The sequence below is a fragment of the Oncorhynchus mykiss genome, chromosome 10 (assembly GCF_057628025.1).
Source record: "Oncorhynchus mykiss isolate SJ-2025 chromosome 10, ASM5762802v1, whole genome shotgun sequence".
Classification (NCBI taxonomy): Eukaryota; Metazoa; Chordata; class Actinopteri; order Salmoniformes; family Salmonidae; genus Oncorhynchus; species Oncorhynchus mykiss.
In genome coordinates this window covers 74,692,501-74,707,500 of record NC_143031.1, presented here as the reverse complement: position 1 = coordinate 74,707,500, position 15,000 = coordinate 74,692,501, and the positions used below count along the sequence as shown (strand labels likewise).

Sequence of the window (15,000 nt, the reverse complement as noted above, 5' to 3'; positions counted from 1 at the left end):
TGTCTCACCAGGGGTGATGGTCAGATTTGCGTTTATCGTTGAAGCAATGAGCGTTACACCGAGGCCTGTACTCTGGAGCGGGATCGATTTGGAGGTGGAGGGTCCGTCATGGTCTGGGGCGGTGTGTCACAGCATCATCAGACTGAGCTTGTTGTCATTGCAAGCAATCTCAATGCTGTGCATTACAGGTAAGACACCCTCCTCCCTCATGTGGTACCCTTCCTGCAGGCTCCTCCAGACATGACCCTCCAGCATGACAATGCCACCAGCCATATTGCTCGTTCTGTGCATGATTTCCTGCAAGACAGGATTGTCAGTGTTCTGCCATGGCTAGCAAAGAGCCCAGATCTCAATCCCATTGAGCACATCTGGGACCTGTTGGATCGGAGGGTGAGGGCTAGGGCCATTCCCCCCAGAAATGTCCGGGAACTTACAGGTGCCTTGGTGGAGGAGTGGGGTAACATCTCACACCAAGAACTGGCAAATCTGGTGCAGTCCATGAGGAGGAGATGCACTGCAGTACTTAATGCAGCTGGGGGCCACACCAGATACTGACTGATACTTATGGTTTTGACCCCCCCTTTGTTCAGGGACACATTATTCAATTTATGTTAGTCACATGTCTGTCGAACTTGTTCAGTTTATGTCTCAGTTGTTGAATCTTGTTATGTTCATATACAGTATATCACAAAAGTGAGTACACCCCTCACATTTTTGTAAATATTTGAGTATATCTTTTCATGTGACAACACTGAAGAAATGACACTTTGCTACAATGTAAAGTAGTGAGTGTGCAGCTTGTATAACAGTGTAAATTTGCTGTCCCCTCAAAATAACTCAACACACAGCCATTAATGTCTAAAAAGCTGGCAACAAAAGTGAGTACACCCCTAAGTGAAAATGTCCAAATTGGGCCCAAAGTGTCAATATTTTGTGTGAGGGGTGTACTCACTTTTGTGATATACTGTAAATATTTACACATGTTAAGTTTGCTGAAAATAAACGCAGTTGACAGTGAGAGGACGTTTCTTTTTTTGCTGAGTTTATATAATCTCATGCAAACTTTTGTTTCTGACAGGAAATGGTAATTTATAAATTGACAGTGACATAAACATTTGCGATGCAGTTGGTTATACATGTTGAATACTAATCAGAGAAGTAGATGATAATAAAGAGACAGTTGCATTGAAGTATTAATAATGTATTATCTATTACCTGTTCTTCTCTGCTGTTTATAATAACCAACTCTCCTTCCATTGTTCTGCACTCCTTCTGACCGGCCCCAGCTGTGTTCATCGTGGAGGAGACATAATAACAGCTGGTGCCAAACTTCCACCATTCAGCTAGACAGGGTTCCTCTGAGATAAACACATCAGAACAGCAGGCATTCAAAAGTATTCTATGTACTAAATGAAATGAATGAATTCCACTCACCAGATAACCTAACCCTGGTCTGTAGCTGGTCTCTCTCTTCAGTCAGGTTGTTGTAACTGGTCTGTAGCTGGTCTTTTTCTTCAGTCATTTTGTTGTAACTGGTCTGCAGCTGGTCTCTCTTTTTAGTCAGAAGGCTGTAACTGGTCTGTAGCTGGTCTCTCTCTTCAGTCATGCTGTTGTAACTGGTCTGTAGGTGGTATGTTTCTTCAGTCATGTTGTTGTAACTGGTCTGCAGCTGGTCTCTCTCATGAGTCAGAAGGCTGTAACTGGCCTGTAGCAGGTCTCGCTCTGTTGAGTCACGATGACTACTGACTCCATCTGTAAAAAGGAAGAGTTAATCAAAAATGTAATTACCACACCATTGATGATTAAGTATGATTAAGTATGCTACTTAAGTCTCAGTGACAACATACTAAACTTACAGTAGACAGCCAGGCCTATGATCCCAGCCAATAGGAGAACACACAGCAGCCCCAGACACACTGCAGCAACTCCAGAGGGTCTCTTCCACCACTGAACATGTACTGAATCACAAATGATTAAAGATCTTTGGTAATGTGTTTTACTGTTTCATCCAGGATTGGGACAAATAAAGCTAGAGTACTACAGGGTAATCTCACCTGTTTCGTGTGTGTGTGTGTGTGTGTGTGTGTGTGTGTGTGTGTGTGTGTGTGTGTGTGTGTGTGTGTGTGTGTGTGTGTGTGTGTGTGTGTGTTTGTGCATGCAATCTTACCTGAAACAACAACTCCATCTCTTGGACTGGGTTTGAAGGCTCCTACGTTGCCATATAATTGACCATCCATGTCTGTGTTCTTCATTGCATCAGCCTCATCGTCTTTAAATCCATTTGAATTTTCATAGACTCCCTCTGACATCTTAACCCACTTGTGCTCAAATACAGTAACTTCAAATTCTAACCTCAGCTCTAATCTACGTCTGCAGCTGTGTCTTCTCCCTGCACTGTCCTGCGTATGTGTGATTTACTGTAGTGACACTATTGTTTTAACTTTCAACAGTGAAGGGGAAACTGGTCCCCACGTGACTTGCACCAGCCTTAGTTCCTAATCTGAACATGTTTGTTTCCCACTGTGTTCATCAGTTTTAAACATGTGATTCAACTGAAGTGATAATATACTACATGATATGACTCTATATCATGCTATATGTGTGAATTCACAGGGTCCCAATTTTGGATAAATCACATATGCCCTACGAATATATCCTAAGTTTACAGCACCCCGAGCCTTCAACTGGAGAGACAATTATGTCTTGCACTCTGTGACTGGTGGTGCAAGGGGAAGTAGCCACAAGACACTGATCTTTGGTCTGTTTTGAATTTCACCACAAATGCTTAAAGTTAGGATTTGGGGAGGGAACCCTGATTCTAGATCTGTACCATCTAGGGTCTTTGTTCTATCTATGCTGACTGTGGAGAGATACTCAGAATGAAAAAGCCGCAGTTCTGATGATATCTCCATAGTTTCAGATTGACAGATTTAAGAGAAAAAAAGAAAGAAAAACTCTTCACATGTTTTATGACAAAAAGTTCATATTACCAAAGTGTAATTTAGTATATCATAACATATACATACCGGTTACAACTAATGACAAAACTCATTGCACTGATTCCACTGTTCCACATGACATCTACCTACAAGGAACTATTACACAACTCTATTGCTCTAGTCTATTCCACAGGAGGAGAGAAAGCATCACGCAGATCCTTGATACAAAGTCAAAGGTGTCCCTCTGGTGGACGTAATACTAACTACAGGTACAGCTGTAGTGTTGGTGACAGAGACCTGGGTGGAAGTAGTACTAACTACAGGTACAGCTGTAGTGTTGGTGACAGAGACCTGGGTGGAAGTAGTACTAACTACAGGTACAGCTGTAGTGTTGGTGACAGAGACCTGGGTGGAAGTAGTACTAACTACAGGTACAGCTGTAGTGTTGGTGACAGAGACCTGGGTGGATGTAGTACTAACTACAGGTACAGCTGTAGTGTTGGTGACAGAGACCTGGGTGGATGTAGTTCTAACTACAGATACAGTTGTAGTGTTGTTGACAGAGACCTGGGTGGATGTAGTACTAACTACAGGTACAGCTGTAGAGTTGGTGACAGATACCTGGGTGGATGTAGTACTAACTACAGGTACAGCTGTAGTGTTGGTGACAGAGACCTGGGTGGATGTAGTACTAACTACAGGTACAGCTGTAGTGTTGGTGACAGAGACCTGGGTGGATGTAGTACTAACTACAGGTACAGCTGTGGTGTTGGTGACAGAGACCTGGGTGGATGTAGTACTAACTACAGGTACAGCTGTAGTGTTGGTGACAGAGACCTGGGTGGATGTAGTACTAACTACAGGTACAGCTGTAGTGTTGGTGACAGAGACCTAGGTGGATGTAGTACTAACTACAGGTACAGCTGTAGTGTTGGTGACAGATACCTGGGTGGATGTAGTACTAACTACAGGTACAGCTGTAGAGTTGGTGACAGATACCTGGGTGGATGTAGTACTAACTACAGGTACAGCTGTAGTGTTGGTGACAGATACCTGGGTGGATGTAGTACTAACTACAGGTACAGCTGTAGAGTTGGTGACAGATACCTGGGTGGATGTAGTACTAACTACAGGTACAGCTGTAGTGTTGGTGACAGATACCTGGGTGGATGTAGTACTAACTACAGGTACAGCTGTAGTGTTGGTGACAGAGACCTGGGTGGATGTAGTACTAACTACAGGTACAACTGTAGTGTTGGTGACAGAGACCTGGGTGGATGTAGTACTAACTACAGGTACAGCTGTAGTGTTGGTGACAGAGACCTGGGTGGATGTAGTACTAACTACAGGTACAGCTGTAGTGTTGGTGACAGAGACCTGGGTGGATGTAGTACTAACTACAGGTACAGCTGTAGTGTTGGTGACAGAGACCTGGGTGGATGTAGTACTAACTACAGATAGAGGGAGGAGAGGTAGAGAGAGGTTGATGACAGAATAAAGGATGAAAGTAAAGCAAAGTAAAGTAAAAGTAATAAAAGGATGTGTGTAAGGAAAGTACAGTTGAAGTAGGAAGATAACATACACTTTAGCCAAATACATTTTAACTCAGTTTCACAATTCATGACAGTAAAAATCCCTTTCTTAGGTCAGTTAGGATCCCCACTATATTTTAAGAATGTGAAAAGTCAGAATAATAATAGAGAGAATTATTTATTTCAGCTTTTATTTTCTCATCACATTCCCAGTGGGTCAGAAGTTTACAAAAATGTAACTGTTTGGCCATAATTGCCATCGTTATTATGTTTGGAGGATAAAGGGGGAGGCTTGCAAGCCATAGAACACCATCCCAACCGTGAAGCCCGGGGGTGGCATCATCATGTTGTGGGGGTGCTTTGATGCAGGAGGGACTGGTACACTTCACAAAATAGATGGCATCATGAGGTAGAACAATTATGTGGATATATTGAAGCAACATCTCAAGACTTCAGTCAGGAAGTTAAAGCTTGGTCAGAAATGGGTCTTCAAAATGGACAATAACTCCAAGCATACTTCCAAATTTGTGGCAAAATGGCTTACGGACAACAAAGTAGGGGGACTGGAGTGGCCATCACAAAAGCCCTGACCTCAGTCCTATAGAAAAGGTGTGGGCAGAACTGAAAAAGTGTGTATGAGCAAGGAGGCCTACAAACCTGACTCAGTTACACCAGCTCTGTCAGGAGGAATGGGCCAAAATTCACCCAACTTATTGTGGGAAGCTTGTGGAATGCTACCAAATACTAATGGAGTGTTTGTAAACTTCTGACCCACTGGGAATGTGATGAAAGAAACAAAAGCTGAAATAAATCATTCTGTCTACTATTATTCTGACTTTTCACATTCTTAAAATAAAGTGGTGATCCTAACTGACCTAAGACAGGGAATTTTTATTTGGATTAGATGTCAGGAAGTGAGTCTAAATGTGTTTGGCTAAAAAATTCCCTGGATGGATTGTGCTCAGGGTTTTGCCTGCCAAATCAGTTATGTTATACTCACAGACATTATTTTAACAGTTTTAGAAACTTTAGAGTGTTTTCTATCCTATATTACCATGCATATGCATATCCTAACTTCTGGGCCTGAGTAATAGGCAGTTTACTTTGGGCACGCTTTTTATCCGGATGTGAAAATACTGCCCCCTAGCCCAAAGAGGATTTATAACCTCACATATAGCCGCAATATCAACTCCTGCAGAATTAAACACGTTTTGCAGTAAAATGATAGACCACATGTAGGCAAAGCTTGGACTTGGGAATAGGAGTGGAGAAATGTGATTTATTTATTTCTGCATTTTGACAGAATGCAATGCTCAGTTCGATACTATCTGTAGAGGTGCTGTCTTCATCGTAAAAGCAACATAAAACCTGATCATATTTTAACCACATAAAATATGCATCAAAGCCAAACTAAAATCTCATCAGAAACACCTTGGTCGTTTTCACAGCTGTCTTTTTCCTTACAACCGGTCAAAATTATTTCATTTGGACATTTTACACAGCAATTATTTCAATTTATTTGTTGGGTTCTTGTATTTTCTCCACAGACCCTAAACATCTTTGCAAGGTGAAAGATGACAACTTCACCGATGTCACCTAGCATTCATTCTATTGATCTTATACATTGTTCTGTTGATCAAGGGTTTATTTATTCTTCTAGGGCAACATATACTTGTAATGACAAAATAGATGCTACATTTATCTAATTATTGAAAAGTTGTCTAACAAATAGCCTACCAAAATGTTGGAAATTATAAGCAGAAACGTATCTAAATCAAGCTAAACAAAGTCATGCACCCCATGTCAAATAAATATTGAGTGTGGGGGTCAGATTTTCACCATATCACATACAGTCAGGCAGATGGGTTATTAGCCATTGCGGGCGGGTGTGGGTGAAAAAACAGATGACCACTAGGGTGCGTATGTAGTATATCTGAATGTGTCGGTGTGTGCTTGTGTAAGAAATGGAATTCGCCCTGGCACTCTATCTAAATAATGCCATTTGCGCAAAAGGTCAAGTCTACAGAATGTTGTGTACACGCTATACCACATGGAGACAGTTTGAATACACAGCATTCCATTGCTCTATTTGTATACGAATAACAAACCCAGACCCAATTCCAAATCGATCTATGTGGACTTCAACAAAGCAGTTCAAGATTCTGCATATGTGACAACGTCATTCAGGTACCATGCACTGCATTTCTACCTGACTGACGCCGTTCAGATACTTAGAGAAAGACAAGAGACATGTAAGCAAACCTTTCACAGAACCAACAAGAAGTTTGTTCTCAACCACGAGATCCGTTTCGGCACCTTCGCCTCAAGCACTTCAAGATCCGACTTAACCAACTTTCAGAATGTGTCTTGCTTTGAGGTCCACACTTGCTTTGGTGTTGAGCTAACTTCTTACTCAGCCTTTCCTGAAGAGAGAGAAGCTTTAAGATTTTTGAAGTCACCAAAATCCAGACAAAGTCACCAGTGAATAACCTGTTGTGTGAAGTCGTCTATACACTAAAGAGCAAGGGAGTAGACTGTGATCTGAATTGCAAATAGATTTTGAGTGGAGGAGAATCAAACATCATCAGAGCATTAGATACAGGCTACATAATATTCTATATTATGTTGATAACTACTGTATATTACTGATCATTACCAACGTACGATGAGAAGTAGCCTGATCTGACACAGCTGCCCCTGTTACAATGAGGCTTGTACTAACTCAAACCCAGTCGCAGAGAAACACAGCAAGCAGAGGTAAGGGTAAATTCAGATATTTACTTAAAACCTAGGTAGAAACAAGGCATCAGCACCTGAGTGCACTTAACAAAACATAAGACCTCAGCAATGCAGCAGGCCAACTGAAGAACCAAAATAGCCAGGCAGCCAGTGAACAGAAAATGTAATTTAACACAGGTGAAACTAATGAGAACAATCAGGGTAACCTGGGAACTAGAAAACAAGGCAAGGGTGCCCTCCGGCGGCAACCCAAGGAAACACACTCAAAATAACTCAGGAACTGTGATAGCCCAAGCTTTACAGTGTAAAGATCCTGGCTGTGTTCCAGGTCAGCTACATTGCAGACGCATGCCGAATCTCACGCCTGGATAGGCCTTTAACATATCAACTAACCACATCATATCGCAATCTGATGCCCACTACGCTGTCGATGACGTGGCACACAAGCATTTGTTGATAAAATGCAACGTCTGCAATGTATTCGGCCTGAAATGCAACCCCTGTTAAGACTTGTTTAAACCTGCATTGACTGCTACTGTATTAAAATGGTTGAGATTAAATGTCTTGGTCATGTGTAATAATTTCTTGACGTTTGCTGCTTTCATGACGTTGGCCTGGGGGTTGGTTTATGACAGTCATAAATACCTCTTCCCCCCTTTTTCCTCTCTCTACCCTACTGATGTTACATTTGCAAACCCCTTGGTTAACATATAGATTCTGGGAACATCAGAAGGTGGAGGGAAATGAACTATATTCTGGTAATCCGACCAATTGAACATATGCGGTGGTACGTAAAGAATATGATATCATCTCTACCTTACTGATGTTACATTTGCAAACCCCTTGGTTAACATAGAGATTCTGGGAACATCAGAAGGTGGGGGGAAATGAACTATATTCTGGTAATCCAACCAATTGAACATATCCAGTGGTACTTAATGAATATGATGTAAGTTCGGTTGTCATCTGAGACATTCTCATCAATGATAAGATGGCATAAACTCTACAGTGGAAAGTCTACACATCAGAGTTATCGGATTCACATGGAATTGTTGTTCAATTTAAATGTTTGAATATAACATTATTGGCGAAGAGATTAAATGTAATTTTAGCTTCCAAATGAGAGATTTGGGTTTTCATAAGGTTAGGGCTCTGCTCAATCAGTGGCCCGCCCCTGTGAAGGGACATGGGTTATAAAACTTTTCAAACACGCCCTCCTCTCCCTTCCTATATAAAGCCTTGATGACAATATAACCTCCTGTTCCGAGGATGTGAGGACGACGGTCCGTGTCGGAATGGTTCAGATGATAACTACAGAATGAAGCCAACATCAGCGTGAGCTTTGGTTGCGAATGGTATGAACTTTGAACTCTTATTCACTACAGAAGTGATACCTCCTAGCCGTTGAGTTAGCAACAGCAGCTGCAAACGAGGGTTAGGAAGGAACAGACAGAGTATTCCGTCTATCACACAACGACGTTACTACAACGTATCCAATTGACCACCAGAGACATTCTTCAAAGGACAAAGGACTCGGTTTGGCAACACGGCCTTCCATCTACCACCAACCTACCGAAGCACAGCTCAGAGTAAATGTTTATTGCATTTTCCTTTTCCAAATGGGCGGTAATTTGGAATGCATAAGATACTGTATTTACGATAGCACAGCTTCTCCCTTTGTCCCTCAGTCTTCTCACTCTTTCACTCAAACCCAGCCCTTTTCTTTTGTGTAACCACCTGTGAAATCTGTTCCGCCCGCCAGGGACGTTTTCCTTTATGAGATAATTTGAAATCAAGGTATAATTCATTCTTTGTATATGAAATTATGTGTGATTAGTTAGGTATTTAGTAAATAAATAATTAAACCCAATTTTGTATTGCTAATTCAACTTGTTAGCCAGGGTTCGTGAAGATAACCAAGTATTGACAACATTCAGATGAGACTGAATCAAGGTGACAATTAATATTGACTGCTATTGATGTAAAATATTATTAGGTCTTTAAGAGTTTATTCGGAAGATAACAGCTCTATAAATATTATTTTGTGGTGCCCCGACTCTCTAGTTAATTACATTTACATGATTAGCTCAATCAGGTAATATTAATTACGGAGAAATTATTTTATAGAATAGCATGTCATATCACTTAATCCGGCATAGCCAAAGACATGACACTGCCATGTACATCTTGACCACGGCTAGCTACAGTGAACCTGGAAGTTTTGTAGTTTTGGAAGGGGAGGGATTTTTTGGCCATACATTGCACGAGACTTGCAAAGAAAGGGGGGAGGGGGGCTACCCCCACAACCAACACTAGTAACTGTCCAGAGGCCAGCGCTCACGCAATAATTGGTTCCGAGTTGCCGAGATGAAACCGAAGAGAACCAACCACTATCATCACATACACATCTGAGTGACATTGTGACTAACATGATAAAACTTCTTTCACATTACACCATTTTCAAAATCCTTAAAATCACCTTATGTTCTTGACTGTCATATCTAATGGCTGTACAAAGAAATGACACGTTAGTACCGGCTTAAAGCTTCCTTCACATTACATGGTATACAAAATCCTACAGTTGTATTACCTTTCACACTATGCAAGTCTTGACAGGATTGCATGTGTCCCATCATGTCTAATCTGTAATGAATTATATCAGACAAACTGACTCAATTGAACCTAAGGTCAGTTCGTAACGGGTTGTAAGAATAACAAGAGTGAGGAGAAAATACAACTTGGAGAGCTCTCTGCGGCTGAGTGAGAAGGTTGGGTGAGAGAGCACTGAGAAGGGTAAGTTGTTTCAGCCCCATAGCTCCATATAGCACTCAGAAGTGAGTGCTATGGGGCGATAGTAATTTAGCTGTTACCTTAGCTTTCTTGGGGACAGGAACAATGGTGGCCCTCTTGAAGCATGTGGGAACAGCAGACTGGGATAAGGATTGATTGAATATGTCCGTAAACACACTAGCCAGCTGGTCTGCGCATGCTCTGAGGACGCGGCTAGGGATGTCGTCTGGGCTGGCAGCCTTGTGAGGGTTAACACATTTAAATGTTTTACTCACATTGGCTGCTGTGAAGGAGAGCCCACAGATTTTGGTAGCGGGCCGTGTCGATGCCACTGTATTGTCCTCAAAGAGAGCAAATAAGTTGTTTAGTTTGTCATCGTGCCAAGACATCTTGTTCCGCGACGGGGCTGGTTTTCTTTTTGTAGTCCGTGATTGACTGTAGACCCTGCCACATACCTCTAGTGTCTGAGCCGTTGAATTGCGACTCTGCTTTGTCTCTATACTGATGCTTAGCTTGTTTGATTGCCTTGCGGCGGGAATAGCTACACTGTTTGTATTCTGTCATATTTCTGGTCGACTTGCCCTGATTAAAAGCAGTGGTTCACGCTTTCAGTTTTGTGTGAATGCTGCCATCAATCAAATCAAATCAAATCAAACGTATTTATATAGCCCTTCTTACATCAGCTGATATCTCAAAGTGCTGTACAGAAACCCAGCCTAAAACCACAAACAGCAAGCAATGCAGGTGTAGAAGCACGGTGGCTAGGAAAAACTCCCTATCCACGGTTTCTGGTTGGGGAATGTTTTAATGGTCGCTGTGGGTACATCATCACCAATGCACTTGCTAATAAACTCGCTCACAGAATCAGCGTATTCCGGAACATAGACCAATCCACGTGAGCGTGGAATCGGATTGGTCGGAACAGCATTGAACAGACCTGAGCATGGGCGTTTCCTGTTTTAGTTTCTGTCTATAGGCTGGGAGCAACAAAACGGAGTCATGGTCAGATTTTCCAAACCATCAATATTGATGGGGTGGAGGGAATCAGTAACATATTGGTGAATATAAACACAATATTGATGGGGTGGAGGGAATCAGTAACATAATGGTGAATATAAACACAATATTGATAGGGTGGAGGGAATCAGTAAGATATTGGTGAATATATGTTGTTTGTAGCTAGCCAGCTTTTAATATGACATGGCCAGCAACAATTCCTGTTAGATAATTAAATGAATGATCCAGCTATGGTGGTAATTCGTGTCATGTCTGACTACATCAGTGTTGCTTGTCCATGTGCTAGCTAACAGCAACAAGCGCAGACGAGCTAGCTAAACCTGGTCTCAGCATCCAGCAGTGATCAGCAGGTAGTTGCATAGTAACGGTGTCACCAGCCCAAACTCTAATAGAGCTGGCACCAGTTGTTAAACTGGGCTGCACTGGACCGGGTTTCCCACGACCAGATTCCATTGTGAAAATGTCATTCGACCCGGCTCTAATTTGGTCCTAATTTTGAGGGCCAGTGATAGAGCATCTACAGATGGACTATACAAAAAAAGTGTTACCAAATGAAATCACACAGGGATTACAATGTTTACAGTATTTGTCATACTTTTTGCACTATGAAAATGTTGCACTATATATACAACAACCACTGTTGTTGTAACATCTTCTCAGATTATAATGATCTGATAGTTCAATTTACCAGACGGGAGAACAATTGAGGTTGTTTTGTATTGTTCAGCTTCAGGACGTTTTTTTCAGACGGTCTGCCAAGATCTACTTATACCTAGACAGTAGATGTTATGACAGTTAACCTGTGGATATACAGTAGATGTTATGACAGTTAACCTGTGGATAGACAGTAGATGATATGACAGTTATCCTGTGGATAGACAGTAGATGTTATGACAGTTAACCTGTGGATAGACAGTAGATGATATGACAGTTATCCTGTGGATAGACAGTAGATGTTATGACAGTTAACCTGTGGATAGACAGTAGATGTCATGACAGTTAACCTGTGGATAGACAGTAAACGTTAGGACAGTTAACCTGTGGATAGACAGTAAACGTTAGGACAGTTAACCTGAGGATAGACAGTAAACGTTAGGACAGCTAAGCTGTGGATAGACAGCAAACGTTAGGACAGTTAACCTGTGGATAGACAGTAAACTTTAGGACAGTTAACCTGTGGATAGACAGTAAACTTTAGGACAGTTAACCTGTGGATAGACAATAAACGTTAGGACAGTTAACCTGTGGATAGACAGTAGATGTTATGACAGTTAACCTGTGGATAGACAGTAGATGTTAGAACAGTTCACGTCCACCCTATGTCCTCTGTCTCTGCTAGTCAACATGATGGCTGCTGAACACTTCCTTCACAACAAAGTATTTCCCCATCTCTCATCATGCCAGACATCACACAAAGTAAAATGAATTATTATTACCAGAAAGAGAATTAGACAATGAAGGCTACCACTCTGCCTATTGGCTTATTTGCATGTTCAAGCCTGTCTCAAAATACAACACTGCCACTTTAATTAAGAAATAAGCCTTTTACTTGACTGACTTTTCAAATACAGCTTAAAATGTAGCCTACACGTTTTGTGCTCTCGTAGAAAGCAGTCACTATCCATTGCTGACCGATACTTATATATAACTAAGCTAATAACTCGACTAGCAAGGAATATCAACAAATGTGCACACGCGCGACTCTGCGCTCTGAACTGATCTAAAAAGCGCGTTCACTCAAGGGTTTTTAAAATACCGCTCGTGGGCAACACCTGTCAATAGAGTACTAGTTTACTCCTTTGCGCTCTGACTCTGTCTACAACAAAATCACAGACTCAAACTTGGAAAATTAGATTTGTTTTGTTTTGTTGCATTGAAAATGGGCTGATATAATATTGATTCGATCACAGAACAAACGTTGATCTATATAGTGCAAAGTAATAGAGCAAACTAAGTGAATTTCAATTTATTGAGTCTCTGCCCGGCAGGGCAATTCTTCTGCCCAGCAGTTCTGGAGGAATTGCGCTGCCACGCACACGGTCTGTTTAGAGGGAACATTGTTGTCTAGACTACCGGTTTTTTAAGTACAACAACTGACCCGTACCTTAACTCTAACCATCGCCTAATGTTAACCAATCCAGAAACTAAACCGATTATAAACGTATTATAGATGTTTTAAATGAAGCATTTTTCTTTATAGTTGTCCTGTCTGTGGTACTTGTGATAACCTTATATCCATGGATGAAAAGTGGCCTGTGTTTTTAGGACAGATAAAGTACATAAGACCTACATAGAATGTGAATAATGACATTAAGGGCACGTCTCAAATGTCACCATATTCCCTGTATAGTGCACTACCTTTGACCAGGTTCCTTCACCATATAGGAAATAGGGTTCTATTTGGGACACAGTAAGTTTAGGGAAGTTATTGCTGGAACACCTATTGTATTGTAACTGCAGTTGATTTCAGCATGCGTTGCTGTGCCAACACATTTTAGGCCATACCACTGACTTCCTTTAATAACAGCTTCCTGTCTGTCTGTCTCAAATGAAATGTTATTGGTCACATACACATGGTTAGCAGATGTTAATGTGAGTGTAGCGAAATGCCTGTGCTTCTAGTTCCGACCATGCAATAATATCTAACAAGTAATCTAACAATTTCACAAGTACATTTTACACACAAGTGTAAAGGAATGAATAAGAATATGTACATATAAATACATGGATGAGCGATGGCCGAACGGCATAGGCAAGTTGCAGTAGATGTTATAGAGTACAGTATATACATATGAGATGAGTAATGTAGGATATGTAAACATTATATAAAGTGGCATTGTTTAAAGTGACATACATTTCATCAAGTTTTTAATTATTAAAGTGGTCAGAGATTTGAGTCAGTATGTTGGCAGCAGCCACTTAATGTTAGTGATGGCTGTTTAACAGTCTGATGGCCTTGAGATAGAAGCTGTTTTTCAGTCTCTCGGTCCCAGATTTGATGCACCTGTCCTGACCTCGCCATCTGGATGATAGCAGGGTGAGCAGGCAGTGACTCGGGTAGTTGTTGTCCTTGATGATCTTTTTGGCCTTCCTGTGACATCGGGTGGTGTAGGTGTCCTGGAGGGCAGGTAGTTTGCCCCCGGTTATGTTTTGTGCAGACCTCACTACCCTCTGGAGCGCCTTACGGTTATGGGCGGAGCAGGGCGATACAGCCCGACAGGACGCTCTCGATTGTGCGTCTGTAAAAGTTTGTGAGTGCCAAATTTCTTCAGCCTCCTGAGATTGAAGAGGCGCAGTTGAGCCTTCTTTTCACCACGTGTCTGTGTGGGTGGACCATTTCAGTTTGTCCCTGATGTGTACGCCGAGGAACTTAAAACGTTCCACCTTCTCCACTACTGTCCCGTCGATGTGGATAGGGGGGTGTTCCCTCTGCTGTTTCCTGATGTCCACGATCATCTCCTTTATTTTGTTGATGTTGAGTGTGAGTTTATTTTCCTGACACCACACTCCGAGGGCCCTCACCTCCTCCCCGTAGGCTGTCTCGTTGTTGTTGGTAATCAAGCCTACCTCTGTAGTGTCGTCACTGGTGGGAGTCACGTGGTGGCCAGTATTGTGTTAATATCACACTGTGGTTGACTGATAAAGAGTTCCACTTCCATAAATCACACAGACACAGGACAGTGCAGGGAGAAGACACAGGTACAGATGTACATTAGAGTTGAGCTTAGAAGTAGAAGTTACTGTATTTGACCACAAATTTGTTAAGATGTCAGAGGGAGTCTATGAAAACTCAGAACGATTTAAAGACGATGAGCCTGATGCAATGAAGAACACAGACATTGATGGCCAATTATATGCCAACGTAAATGCCTTCAAACCCAGTACAAGAGATGGAGTTGTTGCTTCAGGTAAGATTGCATGGACACACACACACACACACACACACACACACACACACACACACACACACACACCACATATAA

General features: G+C 41.8%; 2 protein-coding genes and 1 pseudogene across 2 annotated transcripts in view; 2 read left to right on the top strand and 1 right to left on the bottom strand.

The window, feature by feature from the left end:
* Positions 1-2,718, bottom strand: part of LOC118936752 (uncharacterized) — an 8,371-nt gene extending 5,653 nt beyond the window's left edge. Inside the window, exons 1-4 of the mRNA XM_090187901.1 lie at positions 2,168-2,718; positions 1,857-1,958; positions 1,435-1,752; positions 1,216-1,358 (exon numbers count right to left, since the gene is read on the bottom strand). Coding sequence (XP_090044027.1) covers positions 1,216-1,358; positions 1,435-1,752; positions 1,857-1,958; positions 2,168-2,309 — 705 coding nt within the window. The 5' untranslated portion in view covers positions 2,310-2,718. The remainder of the gene's footprint in view (positions 1-1,215; positions 1,359-1,434; positions 1,753-1,856; positions 1,959-2,167) is intronic.
* A 3,690-nt stretch (positions 2,719-6,408) lies between these two features.
* LOC149980287 (T-cell ecto-ADP-ribosyltransferase 2-like) lies at positions 6,409-7,160 on the top strand (annotated as a pseudogene).
* A 6,991-nt stretch (positions 7,161-14,151) lies between these two features.
* Positions 14,152-15,000, top strand: part of LOC118966650 (uncharacterized) — a 2,977-nt gene continuing 2,128 nt past the window's right edge. The window contains exon 1 of the mRNA XM_090187916.1: positions 14,152-14,925. Coding sequence (XP_090044042.1) covers positions 14,784-14,925 — 142 coding nt within the window. The 5' untranslated portion in view covers positions 14,152-14,783. The remainder of the gene's footprint in view (positions 14,926-15,000) is intronic.